The sequence below is a fragment of the Micropterus salmoides genome, unplaced genomic scaffold (genome assembly GCF_014851395.1).
Source record: "Micropterus salmoides isolate LMB-PRFRI ecotype aquatic unplaced genomic scaffold, ASM1485139v1 Ms_hic_scaffold_15, whole genome shotgun sequence".
Classification (NCBI taxonomy): Eukaryota; Metazoa; Chordata; class Actinopteri; order Centrarchiformes; family Centrarchidae; genus Micropterus; species Micropterus salmoides.
Window position 1 is genome coordinate 20,159,729 of NW_024040596.1, and position 27,686 is coordinate 20,187,414.

General features: G+C 37.9%; 2 protein-coding genes across 9 annotated transcripts in view; one reads left to right on the top strand and one right to left on the bottom strand.

The window, feature by feature from the left end:
• Nucleotides 1–2,918: 2,918 nt before the first annotated feature.
• Nucleotides 2,919–13,219, bottom strand: scel (sciellin). Of its 8 annotated transcripts, none has more exons than XM_038719540.1 (27): nucleotides 13,133–13,219; nucleotides 11,919–11,956; nucleotides 11,284–11,353; nucleotides 10,973–11,035; nucleotides 10,767–10,838; nucleotides 10,578–10,607; nucleotides 10,453–10,494; nucleotides 10,328–10,363; nucleotides 10,180–10,224; nucleotides 10,016–10,090; nucleotides 9,877–9,939; nucleotides 9,649–9,717; nucleotides 9,517–9,567; nucleotides 9,357–9,413; nucleotides 7,296–7,364; nucleotides 7,138–7,191; nucleotides 7,003–7,044; nucleotides 6,832–6,900; nucleotides 6,694–6,744; nucleotides 6,544–6,594; nucleotides 5,985–6,053; nucleotides 5,805–5,858; nucleotides 5,643–5,705; nucleotides 5,472–5,546; nucleotides 4,363–4,471; nucleotides 3,769–3,871; nucleotides 2,919–3,676 (listed from the first exon to the last, which is right to left on the bottom strand). In XM_038719540.1, exons 2-27 carry the CDS (start codon nucleotides 11,941–11,943, stop codon nucleotides 3,660–3,662), a joined length of 1,524 nt encoding a protein of 507 aa, XP_038575468.1. In that variant the 5' UTR covers nucleotides 11,944–11,956; nucleotides 13,133–13,219; the 3' UTR covers nucleotides 2,919–3,659. The 8 variants fall into 8 exon arrangements, with proteins under 8 accessions (XP_038575468.1, XP_038575471.1, XP_038575467.1 ...); XM_038719543.1 differs by having other exon boundaries at nucleotides 5,985–6,050; nucleotides 6,694–6,741; nucleotides 10,453–10,497; XM_038719539.1 differs by having other exon boundaries at nucleotides 6,694–6,741; nucleotides 10,453–10,497.
• Nucleotides 13,220–18,633: 5,414 nt separating this feature from the next.
• The window catches only part of mycbp2 (MYC binding protein 2), a gene marked incomplete at its 3' end in the record, with an annotated part of 65,161 nt that continues 56,108 nt past the window's right edge, over nucleotides 18,634–27,686 (top strand). The window contains 2 exon segments of the mRNA XM_038720931.1: nucleotides 18,634–18,905; nucleotides 21,175–21,250. Coding sequence (XP_038576859.1) covers nucleotides 18,634–18,905; nucleotides 21,175–21,250 — 348 coding nt within the window.

Genomic DNA, 27,686 nt, shown 5'->3' on the forward strand with positions numbered 1-27,686 from the left:
CCAAAATCCAACACGCTGTCCGTCTTGCAAAACTCTAAAAAGAGGGAAAAAATGGCTAATAAGCTGAGGGAAATCATGCAGCCACAAAAAGAGAAAATAGCCACACCCGTAGCAGACTTTAGCAGTTGGCAAAAACATTCACAGAGCCCATCCACCTGTAACAATCTAATAAAATAAGAATCCACTTAAAAATACAAGTATGAACAACAGCAATTGATCAGGCAGGCAAAACATCAGTGGCTAAAGGCTACAACCCTCAACCAGTGCAGTAAATAGACAACCCAGCTCTGACTCCACCTCACTGAAGGATTAGACGTTTAGGGCCACTCAGGGTTATCAACCTCCAATGCCTTCTCTGCTGTGAACTTTAGCATGACAGGCTGTGCAGCATACAGGGTCTGGACAACAGGTGGCTTAAAATTGCACAAAAAACCTTAAGTTAAGATTTCCCTTAAAGTCTGAGTTAAGGTTTCCTTGCCTGCTCCTGGAGAGACAGGGGGTGGAGCTTCCCTGAGAGCTTTCAACTGATTGTGGCATTACTAGGCAAAAAGCCTGCCTCTCACCCTATCACGTAGCCTAATGTTAACTGAAAATGTTAAAGTAATAGTTAACATAATCGTAGATAGTTCCCTTCCACTCTAAAAAGCATGAATATCACTAACTTTAAAGCACACATTCCTGCGTGTATGCTTTCATAAATAAAACAAACAAACTAATTGACAGTTAAGTTTAACATATCGCTTTGCCCACTAATACTGTTATTTTGAGCAATTATGATACAGTTTGTGATGCTACAGTGACTTTATGTTTCCATTTTTGATTGCTTTTGATTGGAGTGCTACAGTATCTCCTAAACCATTTACACGAGTAAACTCTGTAAAAGCTAAGACATTTAAGTTTTATTGGTGCAGCCCGATTTAGTAAATTGCTAGTTTGAAACTAGCTAGTTACTAAGAACTTCACTTCAGTAAAGACTTCACACACAAACGAATAGCTAGCCAATGGGTTTTACAAAGGCACTGGGTACATTTTACGTCAATTGGGCCACATTTGTTTTGAAAAGGTTCAACCTAGTCTGTGTTAGGGCAAAAACGTCTTCATTATTACAAATAAATATTTCCAGCAAATCTCTGGCAAAGCTATCACTTTCTCAAGCAAAGAAAAAAAAACAGACTGTCCCCTGGGAGTACAGAACAGTGATTGTGAATACAGCAATGTTTTTGTTATGTCTCATATGTCTATTGTTTCCATGTTTGATATTAAATGCATTTATTCAATTTAATTAAATGCATATAAGGGCACTAAGAGAGCGCAGACTTCTGCCAAAACCAATAGTCCAGTCTTCTACAAATCTATAAGCACAATCATGATATACACTCACCTAAAGGATTATTAGGAACACCATACTAACCTGACCCCCTTTCGCCTTCAGAACTGCCTTAATTCTACGTGGCATTGATTCAACAATGTGCTGAAAGCATTCTTTAGAAATGTTGGCCCATATTGATAGGATAGCATCTTGCAGTTGATGGAGATTTGTGGGATGCACATCCAGGGCACGAAGCTCCCGTTCCACCACATCCCAAAGATGCTCTATTGGGTTGAGATCTGGTGACTGTGGGGGCCATTTTAGTACAGTGAACTCATTGTCATGTTCAAGAAACCAATTTGAAATGATTCGAGCTTTGTGACATGGTGCATTATCCTGCTGGAAGTAGCCATCAGAGGATGGGTACATGGTGGCCATAAAGGGATGGACATGGTCAGAAACAATGCTCAGGTAGGCCGTGGCATTTAAACGATGCCCAATTGGCACTAAGGGGCCTAAAGTGTGCCAAGAAAACATCCCCACACCATTACACCACACCACCAGCCTGCACAGTGGTAACAAGGCATGATGGATCCATGTTCTCATTCTGTTTACTCTACCATCTGAATGTCTCAACAGAAATCGAGACTCATCAGACCAGGCAACATTTTTCCAGTCTTCAACTGTCCAATTTTGGTGAGCTCTTGCAAATTGTAGCCTCTTTTTCCTATTTGTAGTGGAGATGAGTGGTACCCGGTGGGGTCTTCTGCTGTTGTAGCCCATCCGCTCAAGGTGCGTGTTGTGGCTTCACAAATGCTTTGCTGCATACCTCGGTTGTAACGAGTGGTTATTTCAGTCAAAGTTGCTCTTCTATCAGCTTGAATCGGTCGGCCCATTCTCCTCTGACCTCTAGCATCAACAAGGCATTTTCGCCCACAGGACTGCCGCATACTGGATGTTTTTCCCTTTTCACACCATTCTTTGTAAAACCTAGAAATGGTTGTGCGTGAAAATCCCAGTAACTGAGCAGATTGTGAAATACTCAGACCGGTCTGTCTGGCACCAACAACCATGCCACGCTCAAAATTGCTTAAATCACCTTTCTTTCCCATTCTGACATTCAGTTTGGAGTTCAGGAGCTTGTCTTGACCAGGACCACACCCCTAAATGCATTGAAGCAACTGCCATGTGATTGGTTGATTAGATAATTGCATTAATGAGAAATTGAACAGGTGTTCCTAATAATCCTTTAGGTGAGTGTATGAAAAAAATTATTAATTATTAAAAAATTATTTGTGTGTCCACTACGTAATTGAAAATGTAATGAGTTTGTCATTTGTCAGTTTTTTTCTGTAATCCTGGTGACAGACAAACAAACTGCACTGAAAACCTAAAATCCTAGCTAGAAGTAATGATAAAATCATGGACTAAAGCAGGCTTCAATCCAAAAGTGTTCAGATGTATAAAGCAGATACAAACCTAGTATGAATACTTTCATTTGATTAATATAAAGTAGGCTAATTATCAATTAAATAACTGCTTTAGAATTTCAGTTCATTTAGTCAAATTTGAGAAAGATTCTATTCTGTTAAAAAAAACTTTATGAATGTTAAAATGAAATGGTAAGTTTTAATATAAACAGGAAAAATATATCCATCACATCACTATTACATACATACAAATAATTAAAGAGTAAACAATGATATGAACAAAAAACAGGGTAACTAAACACCAAAAGAATTGACACAGTTTTCTCATTTCTTTAGATGATGATAGGCTATATTGATTTCCTTTATTGCACAAAGAAAAAGCCCCCGGCCACATATCTTGAAATAGGTGCGTTCGAGATGACGGCTCCTGACTTTTGCCATCTAATGTGAGCTGCAGGTGACTGCAGGGGCGGGGTATAAAAACGGCGCCGTCATGTCGGACACATTGTACCTGCATCAGCTTGCTGTGAGTTGAGATCAATGACTGGCCGTTTTTATAACCCGCCCCTGCAGTCATGTGCAGCTCACATTAGACCAATATGTCGGCGAAAGTCAGCCGCCGTCTTCTCGAACGCACCTATTACCTCCAATCATGTTACACACAAGAGTCCCCCTAGAGGCTGCATATCAGCATTCTCATGATGTCAACAAAACCGTTAAACCTAGCTGCAATAGTGTGCATGTTACTTAAAACATTATATTCACAATGCAGCTGTCAAAACACCCAGATAAAGCTCTGTCAGCAAGCAAAAAGTACATGACGACCCTTGTCACCCAAAATATAATGATATACAGAAGGCTAATCCATTTTATCTTTAACCACAACTGCTACGTGTCCATGTGAAGGCTTGGGGGGAAAATTAGCGTCTCCATTTTTCTGTGGAGAAAAAGAATATCGTCTGTTTATATCATGATTTTAAACATGTATTCAGTGGACTTTCATGAAGAACTGGAAGTAAACTCTTTTACCTCTGGTGACCTCAAAGCAGTTCTCACAGTGCACCATGCGTTTGTAGATCCACATGCTGTCCCCAGCTTTCATGTGACCCAGAGTGCTGTTACACACCTCACACTGCCAAAACACAAACAAACACTCAGCACTGAGAAACACACTGAGCATCCAGCTGCACAGTTCCTGATAACATCTTGTTGCCAGTGGTGGAAAGTAATTAATATTTACTCAATTACTGTACTTAGGGACAATTTTAACTCTAGATCTAGTTATGCAAAAAATGTGAATGACAAAGTTTGGAATTGCAGGGGATTTAAGATTTTATATACAAAATATAACATAACATAATGCATTATTACTGATTAAATGACAAACAGTAAAAGTCTTTTCAGTCTCTACAGTACATTAACCAGCTACAACGTTAAAATGCTGCCTATATGCTGCCAGTAGTAACCAATCACTTAAATTTTTCTACTTATGTTGTTTTATTTACTTGTTACAGAGTATTTTGCAGTGTGAAACTGCCAGTTTTACTGAAGCAAAGCATCTAAATACTTCTTTAACCATTTTTTGTTGTTTTACGGAAGGAGAGGCCAAACAAATCGTCTCACTTTAAAGCAGGAGGCGTGGCATTTGATCTGCATGTCATCCAGGACCATCTTGGCATCACCAGTGAAGGGCTTACGGCAGATGGTGCACAGGTCTTTCTCAAGTACCGTCCTGTATGAAGTTGACAGAAGCGTTTTACAGTTTACTAAAAGAACATGATCACATCTCAGTTTATTCTGGACCTTGGAAAAGTAATCTTAGCCCATGCTCCATACAATATGTAGGTTGAAATCTCTAGGAAAAAGCTAATAAGTGGATCTTGAGTTAAAGTTTTAAAGTTTTAAGTGGATCTTGAGTTAAAGTTTTAAAGTTTAGGGATGGCAATGTCTGTCTATTGGATGGTTCACCACTTTGGTATTGGATGGACTGTACTGACAGTTTTTACAGATATTCGTGGTCCTCTTAAGTTGAATCCTAATAACTTTGGTGTTTGTTCTTTCTGCGGTAAAGTTGCTAGTACACTGTTCATGTTTAGGGCAGGCAGTGATATTTTGGCACAACGATAAAAAGAATGACCCTAACCAACATCTTTTTAAGTGTTCACAAACGAGACATCACTATCATGACACCTATTGGATTGGCGAGAAATTTGAAACAGACATTCATGGTTCCCAGATGGGGAATTCCAATGGCTTTGGTGATCCCCTGACTTTTCCTCTAGTGCCACCCTGAGGTTGACATTTGCAGTTTTGAGTGAAATATCTCAACAAATGTTGGATGGATTGCCATGAAATTTGTTTTCAGACATCCATGCCCCTTTCAGGAGGAACTGCAATAATGTCGGTGATCCCTTAATTTTTAATGTGGCATCACCATCAGGTCAAAATTTCAATTTGTCCAATACTAAGGTTTATGGCCCTAAACCAGCACAATTAACGGGATGCCCAACATCCTTGGGATGAAATTTGTGTTTTGTGCTAATTAGTATGCCAACACACAATATAGTGAGTGTAGCAAACATGATACTTGCTTAATAACATCATGTTAGCATTGCCACTGTGAGCATGGTAGAATGCTGAGGCTAGCATTTAGCTTAAAGCGTCACTGTGCCTGAGTACAGCCCCACAGAGCTGCTAGTATGGGTGAAAGGATGTTGTTGCACTTTTCCTACCTCTCAGGAGATGCATACACACTCGTCATGGAGGATTTAGAGTAGATTGGATCTGCCAGACTGTCATCTGACCTGCTGTGAGACAGTTTCATCAGTTTCTACAAGTGACACATTGGGTTTACGTTCTTGTCATGTTTGTAGACCAATACTAAACCCAATCATATCAAATACCTGCTGCTCCTGTATGATGTTGTGGTGTAGACAGAGGGACTGGTGACACTGTTGTACTCATAACTATACAAAGACAAAATGAACAAGAGTTCATATGTGAGATTTAGAACATTTTACAATGAAAAGAAAAAATCATTACGTAAGGTCTTAGTTTGCTCTTACCTGGAGTCTGGTCTGGAGTAAGAGTAACTCTTACGGTCGCTGCTGTAGTTGTCTCTTGTGTGTGCAAACACAGAACAGATTAGGGATAACAGAAATACTGCAGCCACATTGTATATGCAGATACACTCCTGCAAGAGGGGTCCGTTTGATTGTATGAGATGTTCATCGTCAAATGATTACCTGCTGCTACTGATGGTGTAGGAGGTGGTGCGGGTAGTAGGTATATCATCAGTGTACGAGCTGTAGCTGCTTGTTAAAGAGGAAAGAAATAGGAATGAGTTGGATATGATAGCAACTGAACATTGCTTTTATTATTTTACATTTTATCATGTATTTATTTGCATCTTTATAATGATATAACCAAAGATATCATGTTATAATTTATGTATCGCAAATAATCTTTTTGGTATATCAGTTAACTCAATAAAGCTTGTTAATTCTTGAATAAATATTAGCAAAACTAACAGGGGTTGATTAGATAGTTGTTGTTTTTTTTTATTTAAGTTAATTATAAAAATCTATAGATAGCTAAAATCAGAATAATTTATTTCTTGGATTTGACAACAACATTCAATAATCTACCAACACAACACTAAGTAGATTATACTCACTATATATACACACACAGTTCTTAAGGGGGCATCTTAACACCATTTTATCCTAGCTGATTCTTTAAAAGTTCTGAGGTGTTGGGTCTCTAGTAGTTTACAGTGCATAGCACAGTAGTCAGCATGTTTACCTGCTGGTTCTGAGGGTGGAGGATGGCGATGCCAGAGTTGGGCTTCCTCCTCTAAATGGCACAAAAAACAATGTCAGAAGAAAGTGGGATGACTATACTGTACATACAAAGAACTATTGCACATCTCAATCATTCATTTACAGCACTCACCCTCGGCTGCTATCCACTGTGACTATCTCTCTCTTTGTGATGCTGGAACTGCTGAGACAGTGACAATAGGATGTTTTCACTGACAGGACAATTAAATGGTTGTGTGTTTTTTTTAAGTTATTCACTGAGACATCTCACCTGACAGGAGAAGACAGATTAGATGTCATGTATTTTGGCAGGAGGGTGTCATACAGGTCATCCTCAGCCCTGTCAAGACAACAATATTGTGAATATATGATGATTATGAGTGTTTGTGAGTGTTTTTCAAAAACACGTGTTAAAAAAATGATTTATTAAGGTTTATCTTACGTGGAGGAAGTCTTTGTCGTGGGTGTATTTTTAAAACCATCTCTGTAAAAACAAAGCAAGACAAAATATTTTTATCTGACTCTCTAGTATTTAATGTCAATGTCATGGTGTAAAAGTTGTCTTCCAGAAACTCACCCAATACCACTGCTTTTCACTGTCACAGTCTCAGTACTGGACACCGTTGTTTTGCTGTGAGGAAGAAAATATATGTTATTACAGTATATAATTACTGATTTCCTGGTGACATGGTCAAAATAATTGATTTTCTAGGCTTGAATGAATAAAAATATCACCTGTCCTTGGGTGATGAAGCATCCTTGATAGAATATGAGATGAGTTTGTCGGAAACGTGGTCCCCCGCTCTGCACAGAAATACAGGTTCAATTGTAAGTGATATACAGATGTATGAGTATATTAAATTGAGTAAGGTTGCTTGTTATTGCATATGGATTCAACATTTCTTTTCCAAGAAACATTCAGTTGTTTGTTTCTGGTAGGACATGGCCCACTGGTAGGACAATATTACAATATCATCATTTTACTTAGTCACTGTTATCCTGGATCTGTGGCTGTAAGGCACATAGATACACTGAAGGGGGCACCAGGCAACTCACACACCAGTCACACACCTATAGGCCATCTGGGCGTCCAATTAGCCTACATGTCTCTACAGATAGAAAATGCATTACGTAAGGGCTCAGTGACGTTACAGTACATGGAGAATATCCATGGGCAATATTAGCCTATTTTTTTTTAACAATCCCATGAAACCAACAATGCGTTAGGCTGTCTCTCAGTACTTAATGACTTGTCTGCCCAGTCTGAAGCACTCAGCCCCAAGCCCAAGGCCATAGGTTTTGTTTGAACATTGCCGGAGACACATATAAAGCAGGGGGTCTAGAGGTGGTGACAATTTTGAAGCACTTCATATCCTGCATTCTGGTGATTTCTTTGCACCAATTTCTGCCTTTTCTGCATCAATTTGTGGTGGAAATATTTATAAATGTAAAAGGAAACAACAAAATTCAGGCGGCAAGTGACAATTCAAAATCTGAAAATATAATAGAATATAATGCAGCTAACCTTTCAAGCATTCTGTATTGCTTTAAAACATGTATTTGCCTATCAATCAACTTTTCTCATTTAATATCATTCCTGCTGAGTTAACATGCATGTAGACATGAATGAGTCTTGCTTTCTCTTATGTGTCTTTTGTTTGGGGAAGTAACCGATTTAAATGTGCATGTTGCACCTATTCACGTCAATGATAAAACCATTTTATTTCATTTATTAACACCTGGGCTTTAATAGGTTCTGTGTTTCTGCTCATGTTCTAACCTTTCTGTACATCCAAAATCTAAGCTTCTTATGTGTATATACTGACATTTTGATTAAAAATGTTGCACTATTATGAGAATAAAGTTGTAATTCAATAAGAATAATGTCATTATATTTTAAAAAACATATATCTACATGCCCTATGTATTAGCCTATATTATTGCTCTGCTCTCTCTATAGTGAGCTGCTCTTCATCGGTGGTGGAAAACCAATACAAGCACCTCCAATAATGTGCAGCCCAGTCCTATCCTGGAATAGTGAGACAGAGCAAAGGTGTCTGTATGCGAAGGGGATGCACCACTGCAGTCCAAACTCTTTATAAGTCTAAATAACTGTAGACTGCTCGGAAATACTAAAACATGAACATATGACTTGAATGAACCTATTTGATTACAACTTTATATCACAGTATTATGACTCACTATTATTTTATTCCAACAGTGGCCCTAATACTCCATTGTAGTTGACAGACTACAATTCCAGCTTTTGGTGTATGCTAATATTCTCGCTTATTTGTGGCTGACTGTTAATCATTTGTCTACCAAATACATTGACTAGACAATGACAGAAAACAGTGGTTATATTTATTTATGTTATTGCTCGAAGTAATATACTCTGCTAGTATATTATTCAGTAGTCATTAGATATACCTAATTCTATGCCCTTGTAAAAGCCCATTGGTTCCTACTGAAGATGTAAATATTTATCTAATTCAAATTCATAAAATAAGCTCAGTTATTTCCTTAATCTGCTGGCCACTGTAGTTTTTATCAAACATTACTCTGTTCAGGACTATTTTCAGTGGTGGACTAATACACATTTGGTGCTCTACTGAGTATTTACAGAAGCAGAATGTTGATTGACTCAAAACAAACTACAGCGCCCATGTTCTTTGTAATGAAGGAACATGCCATCCAAAGCCCACTGAGTACTTTATTTCTGACTAACTTGAATATGTCACCAAGATAGTGCACAGCTTTCCATCTGCATTATACCCACTATGAGGTAAAACTCACTTAGTGCCATTGCTGCTTTTCACTAGCACAGTCTCAGTCTTGGAGACAGTTGTTTTGCTGTAAAGAAGAAAATACACATCATTAAAATACTTAGTAAGCGACTGCCTGGCGTCAGGATCAATATAGTTCATTTTCTAGGCTTGATGAATGAAAATATCACCTGTCTGTGGGTGAGAAATCATCCTTGATAGACGAGGGGATGCTCTCCACACTGCCCAGAAATACAGGTTAAATTGTAAGATTTAAATTCTACTGTAATTTAATTTTTTTTAATAATCTGACATTATGTTACTTTTTATTGCTGGTAACAGTTGTCTCAGTCACTTTGGTTGTTTTGGTTGGTGAGTAGGTTGAGTACACCCTATGTGAAAAAATGTTACTTCAATCAACGATCAGTTTATATGAACTTTTACTTTTGATAATTTTTACATTTGATGATACTTCTGTACTTTTAAGTAAATCAATGCAGCCTGATTCATTTACTATTAATTGAAGTTTTACGGTATTAGTATATTTTTACCCTTTGCTTGAAGACTTCACCCGCTCAGTGAACGTCTCAGTGGGACTTTTCAACACAGGGGATCTGCAAGAAAACTCAATTGTCATTAAACTGACACAGACAGTGTGATAAGATGATAATGTGTTGTAATATGACCTACCTAACACTCTGGGTGGTGGTGATGATGGTCTCAGTGGTGGTTTTTCCGTCCTTGGTGACCGTAGTGGTTGCAGTGCTAAAGGAGGAATAATACAAAACAAATTTACAAAATGTGTAAGCGTAATAATTTTTTGTGTTGGTTTGTTGTGAGTATTTGTTGTGTACCCTGTCTTAGGTTCCTCTGTGACAATAGTCTTCAATGTGGTGGTGCTATAGTGACATATAATATATATATGATAAATACAAAATTACACATTATATTTATTGTTTCTCTGGTGGTTTTTGCATTGTGTGTGTAATAAACTTTACATACCTTTTGGGAGAATCTGACTTCAGAGTTGAATATGTGCTGCAACAAAGAGGCAGATTATTCAGATGATTTCCTAAAAAAATATCACTAGATATTGTACCATTAGGTGTGTCATTTTGGAAATGTACCTTTTGGTGTAGGTGGATGTAGTCTTGCTGGAAGGGAGGGGGCTGCTGGTAAAAAGGAAGCATTATAAAGCCACAGTTTTTGTTAAAGTTACTGTAAAAAACTACTGTATAAATACTGTACCAACCTCCTCAGCTCATCCTGGCTTCCGCCGAATCTTCAATGACAGAAATCACAATTACATGTTTTTTTTCACAATTTACTGATTCAAGTGTGTGTTTTTTTTACAACTGCTAACATAATGCTTGCTAAAAAATCTAAATAAATTCAAGCTTCAGTATCATAAAAAGATACCAGAATGTTATAAAAATGATACCTCTTGCTGAGAGCATGCACAGATGTTGATGTGCTTATAGTTTTGGTGGTTTTTGTTCCTTCAGCCGCTGAACTATGAACAAAAGACAATAAATTACATTAGTAAAAGGATTAATGACTCAAATTATTATTTATGTTACACCCAATTACCATAGTTTCCCATTATCTTGTCATTCATTAGAGGAAAGTTTGAAACGTTTGTTTTACCTATCAAGTGTTTCATTGGATCTGTTCCGGCCTAGAACATATTTGCCAAAGTTTGGGTCTTGGCTGAAGGAGAAAAAAAGTATAATAAAATCCAAACAGAGATGACTCAACGCAGTAACTTGCAAAAGGAATGTATAAGGAAGCTTTTAATTAAAACTAAAGGTAAACTGAGGTATGAACTACAAGTCACACCCAAAAGTCACACCCTATGTCATTCCCTGTGTGTGTTTGTGTGTGTGTGTGTGTGTGTGTCCATTTGCCAGTGTGGAATACTGTATATGTGTTTCAGCCATTATGTTTACATGACTTACTCGACATTTTCCTCCTCATTATCCAATTTTTTGATCCAGCTGTTATCTTTCAGCAGAGAGGTGGTCTTGGCTGCAGACACAAGACAAGGAAAACTTGAGCGTCTCCTGCTCACATGTTCATTGCAGTCAGATCTTTTAAGCAGGTAAAGACTTATATTGACTTAATTTAATACAATAGAGCCTAATAAATTAGGACTAATTAACATGTGGCTCTGCTCCTACAAATAGCTGAATTGTGAACATTAATGATTTCATACTGTTTCAGGATTTAATAATTATATATTACATATTATATTGCCTTGAATTTTAATGTTTTACATTTGTTTTTCTAATTCTAATTTTTTGTCACATGCTCAGACAACATGCTCAGTGCAATGCAGGGTGGCATACATGAGCTGTGCTAAAAGAATAGTGTGCAATAAATAATTATTCAAATAAGAGGTCAGATAAGAATTTGATATGAAAGGAAATGTCAAAGTCTCAAAGATAAAATAAACATATACGAATATATTCAGTCTAATGTAAGTATTATTAAATTTTATGAGCACCATGTGACAATTCTACCCTTTGAATCTTGAATTTTGTTTCTAAAGTATCTGCACTACATGGGTATTTTATAATTTGTCAATACTTACAAGTCTGGGATGAATACTTGCTCATTTTGTAACTTCACCTGTAAGTGTGAAAGAACAAGAAGGGAATCCATTACATAATGAAACCACCGTTCATTAGCCACTAGGTGGTACTGTAGGCTGAAACCTTTCATTTTCAGTGCATGTCATTGCAGAGAAAGATCAGTACACGTGTCCTGTTCTGTCTTCACAAGCACTTTTCCATCAGGTTGGCTTTGTGAACTTGCTATGCTGCATTTATCACTGTGCTTGACGTATATCAACTGAAGTTCAGCTCAACCCCAGACTCACTGATTAAGCCTTGAACTGGTTTGTCTTGATCCCACATGAAGACACACACACACCCTCCATAACACACCCTCTCCAAACACACCATTGTCACCAAAACAGAGGGGCGTTAAGGTGACATGCCATTATCTAGTAATGATAAGGACTGTTCCCTTTTGACTGCATGCGTGGTCCAGCTCAAGTGCTTCCATATCAGAAACCTTAAGGCAGATATCTATAGCTTAGATGCAACGTTTGTCCAATTATCAGTTATACAGTCTGTATACTGTCCGATGAGTGCTATTTGTCCAAAAACAATGTGTTCAGTGTTGGTTTTGTCTGTATTACTTTGGCTTGTGTGAAGTAGTTCGACAAGTCTATCTAACAGCTGTCTAGAGGTAAAGAGCTAAAACAGAACTGGCCATCTTTCTGAACTGCTGAGATTGTTGACCATTGTCCAAAATAAATGAATTTTTAGATATATTATGTAGAATCTCTTGTTTACATGCCCAGTTTGGGCTGTTCCAACTGAACATGTTAACACTTAAAAATACAAATCATTAATGCTTGCTATGCACCATCAGATTTCTGGGTATAAGGTTCATGTTAAGCAACAAGTTAACAGAGAGCTTGAGACACAAATTCCTAGAGTATGTGTATGTGTGTGTGATTTACCTCTGTCTATCGTGAATCAAGTATATCAGTAAGACACACAGAACGAATGAACACTCATAGTTAGATCATTACACAGTCTAATTTACAATGTGTTTTGTTTCTGTTTTTCCAGGACCATTGCACCTTAGTGCAAAACATCTTGTCTCAAATAACTCAATATCAATCTTTAAATCTTTTCATAAAAATGAAATGAAAAAGTCGGACATATCCTTACATGAAAATCTTAGTGTAAACTAAAAAATGACAAAGAATTTGGAAAGAGACGGGGTACGTACCTCCACAGAAAGCACTGTGACAATAAAATCAACTCGCTCAGGTCTGAACACCTGTCTATTACTCTGCAGTTTGCGATCACACCCTTGCCTTACCCTTTGCTTTTAACCTTAAGGGAGGAGATTTCAGGGTGTGGCTTCAGACAACAATCAAAGAATACTCTCCCTCTCACACCAGTTTTTTCCCTTTCCCGTCATCACCATTCAGGTCGTATAAATGGCTCTGTTTTCTGTTTATAGGTTGAAAAAATGGAATTGGGTGGAATGCTGAAGGACCTGCAAGTCACCTTACAACTTACTACAGGTGTCACAGAAGCAGAACTGCAAAGTGGGTGTGGGATCTATCTATCTATCTATCTATCTATCTATCTATCTATCTATCTATCTATCTATCTATCTATCTGTCTGTCTGTCTGTCTGTCTGTCTGTCCGTCTGTCCGTCTGTCCGTCTGTCTATCTTAAGTCTAGAAATATTACTGATTTGCCACTTAGAACATTAAATGAGAAGCAAGGCCCCTCCAAAGTGTTATTGCATTATGATTGTGTTATAATATCCTTGTCTGTGACAGTGGACTTTGCACTTTACATGTGTAAGCTAGTAAAAGTACTGGACGGTGAGGTGGTTTCAACTTGATTTTCAGTCTCAGGTTTTAGGAATAATCATCACTTGCTGGGCTCTGCTAAATATCTGAAATGAGTACTTACGTTATCCAAGTTCGGTCACAAAGAATGTTCAAAATCAAGATGGCCATGTATCACAGAAGTGGCTACTGATGCCTAAGCTGGTCTCACCACAACCTTAGGAACTGAAACTGTGAATGAAACTTCTGCCAATTGGCATTTAATAACATGTGTAATGATACTGATTAAGACCGAGCCATCTGTAGTGCCATCCAAAGGGGAGTGCCAGAGTTGCTTCATGACAACTGTAGGAGACATGGAGATCCTTGAAACATAGAAGTGTAAATCATCGGGAGCACCGATAAAACTTAAGTGACAGTATGACTTGAACTATAAATGTCATACTGTCTGTGACTCTGAGCGTCATTATTGGGTGTGCCGTGTTTGGTGTAATCAAAGGTATGAAAGGTGCATAACTCAGAGGGTGTAACAACAGGTAAGGTACTTAGAAGTGACCCATCCTAGTCACTGTGACAGCATGAAAGGAATGCAGACTTCTCCACAGTAATGAAACTACAGAATCAATAGGCTGAGGCATTTTTTACATGGAAAAACAAATCTGTATCAACAAGCAAGGCTGAATTTCACATTTTAAAGCAAAAAAATAAAACCAACCACGTTTATTTTTAGCATTTTGTTATTGTTGTCATTAAGAAACAGCTGGGAAGTAGCAGTCACCAATATTTTCCTGCCCCCTTTATGGATGCATAAATTCAAGTGAAAATGACTGACACTGAGTGGCGATAGAGCTACGACAGAAATGACAATACTGGTTGTGCAACTCTATGAAAATAAATATACATTACAACAAGTTGCCCAAGGCGACACAAGACCTGATGACTTTACACTCAGTTAGTCAAAGCAGCAGAAAAGAGTGTAACCTGTTCTACTGTGATGACTGAAAGAGACTTAAGACACAAAAATGGCATAGAACTTCTGTCCATTTCCACAGGGAAATACAAACACAGTAATTCTTCTCTACGTTATGAACATCATCACTCTAATATTTCTGAAATGAAGCACATTACAGTTTTTCTCAGTCGCTTTGGTGCATTTCTTGAATCATCCTTAACATTTGCAAAACAGTAAGTGCATTTCTCAAAACAGGTAGTACAAACGGCACAACACAGTGGATTACCTGCAAAAGCCCATAACTTGCTCAAAATCCTTAGTCTGTCTCTCAAAAGCAAATCTTTATGTCATTGAACTTGTCAGTGCCATCAGAACGACAAGTCCTTGTGTCTTGTTTATGAACAAGCAAGTCAAAATGTTTAGGTGAACAGGAATCACAGCTATGCTTTTACTGTTCGTACTGTAATTTGTTGACAGAGCATGTCATTGTAAGAAGAAAAGAAAGAGACAGGACTGTTGCATGGGATACACCCCTTTGGCTGATGTTCCGGGCTGTTGTATCCCAGATTCTCTTCCACATCACAACAGATAGCTTCATCAATTCAGGACACATTTAGAAAAAAATTCTAATAGACATGTATAGAATGTCTATCTATATATTCATATATATACACATATATATGTATATATATACGTAAGCCCTAATCAAATATTTTTTTACTCATCATTTTCTCGTGATTTCGAGATAACCATAATGGTAATTGTAGTGTGGTTTGTTGTATCGTTGGTTAGCTTACTTGGTAGAGAATAGGACTTATAGGTTTAAGGTTCTGTGCTCAATTCTCACTGAAGACAAAATTTTTCCTTTTTATATTTTTCATAATCCTCTTCAACAAAGTTCTTATGAAAAGACTGTTTCACATGCTCACATTACTGTAAAGCACGTGCTGGACTTTTCATTTCCCCATCATTCCCAGGCAGAGGAAATTCCTTCTCATTCAGGGGAATCCATGTAACGTTACACATTTCCTGATGGCTTTCGGAACCACTGAAATAGCCGTCGGTGATTGGACAGGAATCAAACTAATCAAACTGAGCCCTGGGCTCTACCAACTGAACTAACCAGTGACACTGGTAATTGCTTTGAAATTATCCTAAAGAAACGCACCTGCCAGCCCCTGTATTCAGCTATGGTTTGTTATCTCGTGATTAAGAGAAAACTAATTATCACGTTCTCAGGGGAAAACAACATTTGTTTTATATATATATATATATATATATATATATATATATATATATTACTGCTCACTGTGTATTGTTACTGTTTCCTGGTACTGAGTATTGGTATGAGTGTTGCTATTGTGATGTTGTTGTGGTCTATTCTTACTTTGTTTATGGTCCTTAAGAAAAAAACATTTCGTTTAGCTACAGTATATACTTGTAGGCAAAGGATATGAATAAAGTATTTTAACTTTGATTTTTGATAACGTGTTCAATCATTTTGCATGTAGTGACAAATGCAATGAACTTATGCCTAGATGTTTTGGGGGGTAAGATTGTTCAACAGAGACTGGTATAATTCATTGTGATCAGCAGGACATAAGCAATTGATAATGTAGGAAACAGCAGACAATTGTACATAATCATTTGCATCAGTGTGTCAAGTCATTTGCAATTTGTTCAAAACAATGAGAAAGTGCTTTTATGACATGTGCACAAGTGACGAGATGATGTGGAGGTTGAACAATTAGTTTTGAGAATTTCAATTCTGATCTGACAAATGCACCAAAGCGACTGAGAAAAACTGTATGAGGTATTGTGTCAGGACAACTGATGACATCAGCTCACTTTCATATCATTCCAGCACCCTATCTAGACTTTTTAACCCAACCCAGTCACTGGATGTGTGTATACCAACTGGATTTCATGTCTGTCACTTCAGCTCATGTGACACTCTTGCCTGACCTATGGGACAATTTTGGCCTAGATATCCCTTGCTTCCTCCCTCCTTTTGTCTCACCATTTGTTATAACAGGATAGAGGTGAGACAACCAAGGGTTAAATGAGCACGACAAATCAGTCTCTTTTTGTAACCTTCTATCTGAAGACCTCTAGTAAAGGGGGTTACCGAATGTCAGCAGTTTGTGATCATGCATTTACAATAGACTATATTATACGCTTCAACTGAGCTGCTTTTCACTTCTAATATTTCATCACGAAACCCTAATAAGACAATGCGTCAGTATTAAATTAATAAATTCTTCTGTTAAGAGTCAGTTGTCATTACTCTGATACTGCGCATGTTAGTGTCTGAATGCTTTCTGGGTTGCTATGAGAAGAGACTGTAGACTGACCCCTCTCTTGTCATTGGGCCATTGCAATGTCTGACAGCCAATAAAACACCACTAGGGCCTGTGTAAATCTCTTTTCTCTATTCCTCTCTCACTCAATAAATACATATCTACATACATTCATACCACCTTTTAAAAAAGATTACATTAAATTGAACTGACATTAAGGAGATTCAGTTGAATGGAGCATTTAAATACCTCTATAAGTGACATATTATGTACATTTCTTTGAATAATGCATTGCCTGCACATGTTTTCTGTGTGTTTTTGGCCTTTACTGCCATTTCGACTGATGTTATCCAACACACAGCCCCCCTGCATTATTCCTGTTTCTCCTGCTCTCTTATGTCACCCCTATCAGAAGGTGAAAATGCAAGAATTAAAATCACATAAATCTGCATGTTGCATTACTGAGGCACTTCAGTATTCCCATGCAATTTGGTTTTTTGGGCATAAAAAACATACAGGGCATCAAAAAGTTAGCTATGTATAAACCGCATCATCTATATTCATAAAAAGGTGCATCTTTTGCTCTAAATGCATGTCTAAATGCCTTCTCACTGTGCTACTAAGATTTAGTCAGAGGATGAATGTAATCTTTGTGCAAATTAATGGGTAGTTTAAGAAGGCATTTTTGCAATCAAATGGCAACATTTCACAGTTATATAGTGGTCACTGGAAAGGAAATACAAATCTAACACTGAACATTGCTCCAGCTGCTATTTATGGAACAGTTGTAAATTGATTGTAAATGATGGTAGCAGAGAAGAAATTATGAACTATAAAATCAAAGCAGTCTAAACATAATGCAACACTGTGTTTAAAGGTCGAAGTCCAACTCCAGTATTGTTGTTTTTTTTTTTCAATTTAATTGCTTTTTAAAGTATCTCAGTGTGCCAATTTTAGATCAAACTGGGAGGGGCCCTGGACGGACGTCTGCAAATTAAATGCCCAGTTTCCAACTGTGCACAGTGTGCAAAATCGCCTATGGCCTAGTTCCATCTTACATCTATCAATGTTATCTTTCACTGCCACGATTGTCACAATTTGTGTTTAAAAAATGAACAATACGTCAGAATAATAGTGTACAGGGAGATTAATTCTCCAAATAAATCAATGATAGCATCGCCCGGTTTTAGTCGTATGAAAATATCCCGGCATGCTAGCGACGCAAGACTCAGCCAGGGAGGGGAGGGATGATGGAGCTAAGATGGCAGCCCAACTGAGGGTGCTGCCTCTCTGGGGTCAAGAAATATTCAAGGAACGAATGAAACCGAAAGACGACAAGGCGGTATTTGGGAAATAATTGTGCCGTTTCTGCAACTGTACAAGAAAATCTGGTATGGCTTGAGAAGATATCTTCGGAAGACAAGCACCGTGTTGACGCTGTGGCCGGATCGGAAGACCATTAGCTACGTTGTAGTTGCACCAACAGATTGGCTACAATTTGCGCTTACAAAAACCGGGGACCGTGGATGCTAATAGTGGCATTTCTGCAATTTGGATTGGACAAAAAATGTGACATGTGGCGGATTTGATGACAAGGGGAGTGCATTTGATGGCTAGATATTATCTAGCTGTGATATCGTTTGTGTGATATATGCATTGTTCTCGAAAACGATGATGTGTGCTGCTGCGGCAGCGGCCGCCGGTGGAGGGATCCTGCCCTCCTCATCGCCGTTGATGGGGCTGGGTGTCAGGGTCGTTGCCGGAGCAGGAGCCGATCTCTCTACCATTGGTTCGGGAATGGGTTCTTGTCCGACTGCCGGAGCCCAGACGGATTGTCGGACTCGGTACCAGCTTTTACTCTCAGGGCGAGCTCTGGCAGAAAGATACAGACGGATTTATACCACCGCTATCAACGATAAAGAGCAAGGGATAAATCAAGGAAGGTGAGTGGCTAACGTGAAAATATAGCTCTCGCCGAGGCTAGTCTGTCATTTGTGGGGCTAACTGAGCTAACGACTATAAGCTAACATTAACCCTTGCTTAGCGGTACGTCAGTTAACATCAGCTACACCTAGGTTATTTGTTATTTATGGTTGAGCTAGTCGGCCTTTAGTCTTATAGCTTTAAGTCATTGTTGTATCAAAAAGCAATATGCCAGGAACATAATGAGGGTAAACCCTCTGGCGGGGGTCAGCTTGCTAGGTAGCATTTTGTCTTTGACTTCCCTAGCTTATCGCAGGCAGCTAAGCTAACGTTTGTTCACCCTTGCGCTACTGGTTTGCACTCCGGGTGCTCTGGACATCTTTAAGCGTTGACAGATTGTCACTGGAATAAAATCAGTACACACTCGGGCCATAACGACTCGAAAAAGTGCACTGTCGGCTTATATCCAAAACAAGCTAGCTGGCTAACTGTCATGACAGCAGCTCGTCAATTTGTTTTGGAGCAATAACAGTTAGCTGTCATCCAGCTAAACGTAAACAAACTTAAGTTGCTGCTCAGAGATAATGTTTTTACGCAGTTTGTAATAGTCAGTGCTTGTGTGGTCGCCATATTTTACATTACCTAACTTAGTCATTTAATATAAAATGATGTAGTGAGCTGTGTGTATTTAGGCCCAACGGCGTCACTGTTTCGAAAGCTAGCTAACGTTAAGTGACGTTGAAGAGCATCAGCCCTTCCCCAGGTTATCGTAACGTAAACCAGCGATATATTTTTCAAGAAACATGGAGCATATAATGCCCAGATACACACATGAGCGCACAGTAAATACGGCATATTGACCCTATACACAAGCTTGCCTACGACGTCAGAGATTTATGGGTGAGGATGTGTTTTGTACGTGGATGAACTAATTTGCTTTCCTGGCATAAGCGGGTAATACAGTTACGTCATTCCGGTCTGTCAGGTTGTGGACCAAGAAGCAGGATCATTGCAGCATCCTCCCTTGCAAACTGGAGCTGTTATTCCCTGCGACTATGTACAATGCCTGCCTTAAGCATGGGCCAGTATACTTTTGAAATTTCTTAACATTAGTCTCAGTGCACCACTGTTTTCATAAGCAACTCCTAAATTCATCAGTCTGTTCAATTGAGAGAGAGAGGTTAGTCCTATCCAGATTTATCAAGCTATTTGAACTATCATTTTATTTGACCCCAATCACTTTTTATTTATCTCATAGGAAAATATGTTGTTTGTAAATAAGATGCAAATTGCACTCTGAGATACACTGAATGGGTTTTATGATATTTATCTATTATTGTTTTTATCAGATAGCCTGATTTTAGGTTGTTATTTGGATGCACAAGACAAAATAAGCATGTCACTGTATGCTCAAAGGGTGGAAGAATTTGAAGCTACTACTGTATGGTGTTAAGCTATTAGAAATCAATATTCATCATTTCCACTCTTGAGTAATACAATTAGGATACTCTAAACCTATATATTTTGTTTCAGATTCCACCCTTGGCAGAACACTTACTGTACAGATCAGTGGTGAAACAAAAAAAGCTAGTCAAGCTAGAAGTGTACAGAATTATTAGATCAACACTTTTAAAACGGCAGATCAAAAGCAGATTTAAATGGATTGATTTTCTGTATTCAGTAATGAGCAATAATGATTATTACGTCATGCACTGCCTTTCTGTTTTTAGTAGTAATTCTATATGTGGTCCATTGCACTTGTCATTGACAGACTTATTTGAATGTGAAGTTTATCATAAAAAGCCAATGCAAAACACAGACTTGAGAGTCTGAATGCATCAGAAGGGAATTTCTACAAAACCAAACTTATTTTGGGGCTTTGTCAAGATGAGTAACACTAAATCTGGTGACAACTATTAGAGAGTATACTACACTTCAAAGGACATGTAGTTTGTCAGTTTCATAAGATGTAGACTTTCTCTCCAAAGGTGAATTTGAGCTTACTATAAAGACATCTCAAATGGATTCAAGATTTCAATAGCAACTGTATTCTAAACAAATGAAAGGGTAAAGTATTTATTTTGTCCAACATCATGATTGGCTTGAAGAAGAATGTGTTGATGACCAGGAGCTTTACCTCCCTTTCTCCTCTCATCATATATTTATAACAAATCTTGTGATGAAAGATGAAATTAAATGTTTTAAATGCTATGATATGTGTTTGACTGTAACTGTTGCCTAAGCATGTAATATATCTTGCAAAACTGATTAATGACTATGTACTTTCAGGGGAAAGAAAGCTCTGAGTAAGAAGAAACTGAAAAGGCGACAGAAGGTTAAGTCAAAAGTCAAATCAAGAACAAAGGTAAGACACCAGTAACCAATTGTTACACAATATTACACTTGTCTTTCTATGCAGAGCTTCTAACTGCTGTATATATTTTTGAGTATTATTAATGGATATGTTCACAGGGGTTGTAAGGCCAAGGCTGCATTGTAGAGTGGCTATTTTTTAAAACAATACAATATTTGTAAAATTACCCAAATTTTTATGCCTCTCGACACACCACACAGTGTTAATTGCTGCAATGTCAAATCAAGAATAGGTACAATGTTTATTGTACATGACATAGACATGCCTAACGTCCTCAGTACTACTTAAAGGTTCATTGTGAAAGTTTTAGTGGCATCTATTGGTGAGGATTGCTTATTGCTCACTGTGCATTCACTTGCTCCTCGGACGAAAAAAGTACTTTATAATAAATGTATTAATTCTAATGGCAATTGTAAATTCAGCAGTAAACAGCAGTGTACTTTTTCTCCATGAGGTTCTAGGCTACATTGTATCAATTTAATTTCTGAATCCAACAACAAAAAGGCAGTGAAAACTGTCAACGTATGGTCCTCTTTTAATATTTTTATTTAATATTTTTTATTTACATCTTCTTATATATCTGAATACTGTTCTGTATACATCTTTATGTCCCATGTACACTTTATTCCTCTTTTTGCAATAAAGATTTAAGGAGGAAAAATATAGATCTTATTACTCCGACACCACATGAATGCACCATCAGTCAGAGACTACGGTGGCTGACACGCTCTGTATGCTCTTGTGCTAAACAATACGTGTGGTCCTCCATTTGTCCAAATTTCACTTCTCTTCTTACTTCTGACAAACCAGACGAACGCTACTACTATTACTACTACAACTATTTCTGCGTACGTATTCAACGTAGTGACGAAGTTGTGCGCTCTGTAGAGTAGTTTTTCCGTTTGGGCTACTGTAGAAACATGGCGGCACAACATGGTGACTTCCATGTAAGGGGACCCGCCGTGTATGTAGATAGACATGGCTCCGTCTAAGGTAAAAAAAAACACAGTGGATCACCATGTAAGGTTTTTATATACCACTGAAAACATAGTTATGGATATTAGATTGTATATAACAGTCCTTACAGCTGGTTTGATTCTCTACTGAATGACCTTAACGGATGGAGGATAAGATTAAAGATAAGGTTTAGATTCTCTGTAATCTTGGGAGGTGGTTGGCAAAAACCTTATTTTCATTCCCAGGGCAGGCCAGGTGCCAGGAAGCCCATCCACACATGAAGCTGGAGAGGTGGTGCAGCATGTTAGACACATGGGAGTGGCTCTGGCTTGTGCACGATGGCTTGTGCATGATGGCCTGTTGCCGAGCGACCTAATGTGTTCCCCATCTCCACGGCAACAGTTGCCTGCCTCCACCTCCTTCATCCGTAGAGCGAACCCAGTCTGGATCAGCAGATGTGGTTGTGTTTTTTGCTTCTGTTGTAGACTTTGCATGGATAGCATAGGTTAAACAGTGTGATCCTCAAACTGTGACAACAAATATAATCCACTTAGATTATATTGACTCATCTCCTTGCTGTTTTTCTCCAAGAGTGAGTGAGTAGTCTTGTCAATGGCAACCACTGTGTGCTCAAAGCGTTGAAGAATTTGAAGCTACTTTTGTATGGTGACAAGTTATTGGAAATAGGGATTTCTTTCTGGGTTAAAGGCTGATTTATACTCCTGAGTGAAAGTTGAAGAAACCAGATGGTTAATTGTGGTCTTAAACTATTCTTTATGGTCAGAACAAACATTTGAAACAGTGGGTCACTTCACAAATAAAAGCTTTTTTCAACAAATATGCATAAGTAAAATGAAGTAAAATCTTATTACATCTTATGCATTATCTTATCCCTTTTCCTCAGCAAAATAAATATCTTAATAGAAAAATGAAGTGCTTAGATATCACAATAATTCATTATTGTTTTATGCCCAGCCCTACCAGTACCTGGGCTTTAGGCTGTATGCCTCACTGTGAGGAAGAGACTGGGAATCATTCTTTTATGTGTAAGGCAACTTATTAGGCTTGACTTAAACATTGCTTCCTATGAAGATATTGCAAGTAGCCATATAACCTGTTGGCGTAGCAAGCGTGAAATACCTCCAAACTGCTGAACCCTTGTTTTTAGCTCACTCCATGCTATGTTAGATCTCCTAGCAAAATGTTCAGTTCTACCAGTGCACTGCTGACACATCACATAGTACGCTCGTAATTAATTAAACAGATTGGCCCCTGTACTGGCGACCTGTCCAGGGTGTACCCCGCCTTTCGCCCACTGTAAGCTGGGATTGGCTCCAGCCCCCCTGTATGCTGGATAAGCGGTTGACGATGGGTGGATGGATGGATTGGTCACCCATACCCGATCCCGCTATATGTATTGGCCCGATATCAATATAGGATCAATGCATCCTTAATTAGAAATCAATTTTCATTTGTCTCAAATATTAGCATTGATAGTACTCCCAATGTACAGATTAGTGGTGAAACAAAACAAAAAGTCTGTAATATTGTTGGTAAGTGTTTGGATTTAACTTTATTACATTGGTTCCTTTCCCAGCAACTTGGCAGGCAAAGGCAAGAGAGATTAATGTGATGGTAGCAGAGAGGACAGAGGTGCTACCACTTTGTCATCTTTCACCTGAAAACTATTCTGCACTGGACATTCAACGTTAAGTTCTCTTCAGGTTGAGTTGTTGAGTGAGTTGATGTCCTGTAACAGCAGAAGATATTCCATTCTCTATTCAGAATGGAGTGGTAGGCAAGGCTGACAGGCAGGCAACGTGGGTAGTTACACGGGCTGTGTTTTGCTCACTCATACCTCTCACACTGGCGTAGTAAGACAAGAGTGTGGTTTGAAAAGGCCTCTTCTCCCCTTTTGTCTGCTTAAGGGCTTATAAACCTGTGAAAAGGCAGTCAGAACAAATGACTCGTAGAAACGCTTATCACAGTGAGGAGGGTGATGTAACGTCTTCTGTACAAGCAAATGTGTGATGTGCCTTTTTCAAAAACTATAATTATAACAAAGTAATTACACATTCAGTAGAATAACATAAAAAAATCTATGTAATTATGTTGTATGTATTATAATCTATATAGTATTTATAAAATCTACCTGACAGCACTGATGCACCGCTACCATTTTTTTACTATGAGATTGTATGTATGTATTTTAACTTTTTATTTAGGAGCAGAGAGTGTGTGTCTTTGCTCTATGTTTATGCTTTTTATTGCCCTACTGGCGTGTAAGATAATCAGCAGTATCCCATATGACAATCATATGCAACTATTCTGCATTAGCAAGATAGATTTTAGAATAGATTAAATATTGCCAGGATTACATTTCTCTTCAGTCTAGTCACATTAATTGCCAACTTCTTTCAGCTGGTTGTTCCAATAATAATAGTGCTTGGCAAGGTTAGGCAGCCAAAACCAGTTAGAAAAGGATTGTGGTCGTGATTGGAAAATACAAACGTCTAAACTGACAGTATGAGAAGAGATTCAAGCCTGGGATACTGGTGTTGAAGGGAAGTACTCATGCTCATCCACCACTGATCTGCACATCCCTACTTTTATATATCTCATACTACTTCCTGCACTTAAACTGAATATTGTCATTAAGCTAGGGTAGGCAATTTAGTTCCAAAGCATATTTTGGTATATTTGTTGAAATTCTCTTTACATCCCGACAGCAATCAATAAATCAAATGCTGACACAAAATTAAAACAATCCAGAATCTGTGGCTGCCGCAGGACAGTGCTCAACACGCTCTGTTGGCTCTTGTGTTCAATAATGTGTGGTCCTCCATTTGTCCAAATTTTTACTTCTCTTTATACTTCTAACTAACTAGATGACGACTACTACTACTAACTACTATGTTGTCAACATAGTGACGAAACTCGCTTTGTAAAGCATTTTGTCCATGTGAGCTACTGTAGAAACATAGCGACGTCCATGTAAGGGATCCCGTTGTGTATGTACATAGAAATAGTTCATTCTTAGGTAATAAAAACACAGTGGTTTATTATGTAAGGACTTTAATCACCACTGAAAATATAATTATGGATATTATATTGCATTTCTGTCAATAGTTTGAGTAGCACGCTGGACCTTTAAATCATTGATAAATTATAGACCGAATAACTATTAAAAGTATTGATTGTGGAATCTGTTTCTCTCATAGATGCAGTGATTTTTGGAAAAAACAGAAGTCATAAACAAAACTTTCTGTTCTGAAGCTAGAATCCTGAACCGTCTTGATGAAAAATATTCTGTTTGCTGATTATAAAGAGTACGCACCTAGCTCAGCATGGGGACTAGATGTGATTTAGTGTAATCAAAGGTTGTCTGAGTTAAGACAGGCATGGTCTGTGTTTAACATGTGATTATTGGATGAATTTTAATTATTTAAATATTCTTGGTAAATTGTATATTTACTCAAATGATATGGTGTGCAAACAAACATTCACTCCACTTGAGCCTCTTGGAAGAGACAACTTATGTTCTTTTATTAAAAACTTATCCATAAAGCCAGCAATCTGAAATGTGTAGCCGTCTTAAGTGCGGTCGATGGGTTCAATACCAGCCTTCTCCAAAAGCTTTTACATGGCCATTAAACCAGTACACACAGAAACACAAAAGAAACCATCAGGTGAGCAGCTATTGCAAAGTTTGAAAAAATCATAAAATCGAAGTGGGCGTTGTGGCTTTGCAGTTTTGTGTGCGCCTCTGCTTATGTGCATCATTACATAGCTTGAAGGTGTCAATTTGAAGGACAAGTTTCTGAAGATTTGTTCAGTTTTAAGTTGGGAGCTATAGTTGGGAATAGTGAAACCTATCAAATACCATGTTTTAACTAACTGTTTTGTAATCAATTATATGTAAAACTGATGACTATATTGTAGGTATTAAAGGTCGGTTCAACTCAATCATAAATCTCAATCACAAACAAACTGCAGGCGTAGAGTCGGAAAAACATGGATGTATAGCAGACCGGGAGGGTCTATCGAAAGATGCCATCGAGTTTCAGTGTCGAAATTGTAAGAACCATCATTTTGTAGCTAGGGACTAAAAGTTAGTTACGATATCTCTGCTTCAGTTGCATGAATTTTGACTTTTGTTAAAAATGTTCCTTACCAGTCCCTTACCTTTTATGGAAGTGCAATACTATTACATATTTAAAGCACAAGCACCATCAAATAATTAAACAAAGACCTGTTGTGTAAATTATGTGAGTCACCGCACACTAATCTCAGCTAATATAACTCAGTTTATAGAGCCCCAGCTGTCTAGTTTGCATATTAGCATTTGGCAAATAAAGCAATAGTAGCAGCAGGCTAAAACTGCATATGTACCACTGAATACTGCGTGCTAAGATGGCACCCTATTCTGGCAGAATTCAGGTAAACTAACATATATTAACACGAGGAGACACAGCAAAGTTAGATTTAATTGTGGTCTAATGTTAGTACATATTTTTGAATAATAGTGGGTGGAGATTTTGGTAGTTAAGCTACCCATTTGTTTACTTATGATTAGGGTTGCAACGGTATATACTGGTTTCACTGTATACCATGCTTTTAAAATAGACAGTTATCATACCATTTATATTTGCTTATCTGTGGTGTTGGGAAAGAAAATACACAACCAAAAAAAATGGTTTTCGAGTTTTGTCAGGACACAACATTTTGTGTAATTATAAGTGTTAGTTTAACCAAACAAACCCATTTGTTTTTATTCATTTAAAGGTCATTGTAACTGAATAATAACAATAATATTAATTGTCTAATAACATATACTGTGATATTTTCTAATGAATATCAGGTTAAATAAAAGGTACTATCAACATACGACTTTTGTTTTAAATGCTTCCAGACAATCGAGAAAATATTGCATGCAAAGAATATTATACAAATTTTAGTAGGGAACTCCTTGTACGTATGGGTCAAAAACCCTGGCTTCCTATCTCAAATACGCAAAAGCTTGAACATGCAGTATTTTAGTCTCTACTGCACCCTGTGTTTTGCTTTCATCCCCCAAGAAATCAAATTTCTCTCTCGTATTGTTGGTTAAAATAAGTAACAAATATTACAAATATAACAGCAGGGCAGGAGAGCAGTAGACAGTACTGTTAGATCAGAGGGAAGCTAATATCCTACCCACTGGTTTGAGCTGAGAATGAATGACCTCTCTCCCGAAATAGATGACATCACCCTTTGTGATTGTGATGCCAAAAGCGCAACACGGCAAGAGAGGCACAATCGATCAATGTGATTCTCTAGAGGTTGCCTCAGCACTGTAGTTAAAAATGCTTTGCTTGGTGGGACGAGGAAGCTTGTCAATTAGTTTATCATGTTTCTCTGTGGAGTGTAGTTTCTCTAATCATAATGATTATTTGGATTTAAGTGCTTAAGCTTTGCTGTAATGATTTTA

What these genes read in the sequence shown, in the direction of transcription:
- scel (XM_038719538.1), bottom strand. Translation starts at nt 11,943, where the DNA reads ATGAGCAAGTATTCATCCCAGACTT. An exon ending in AGCCAGGATGAGCTGAGGAG is followed by an intron (nt 10,498 to 10,577) that starts GTTGGTACAGTA and finishes CCTTTTTACCAG; the next exon opens with CAGCCCCCTCCCTTCCAGCA. An exon ending in ACGACAAAGACTTCCTCCAC is followed by an intron (nt 6,901 to 7,002) that starts GTAAGATAAACC and finishes TTGTCTTGACAG; the next exon opens with GGCTGAGGATGACCTGTATG.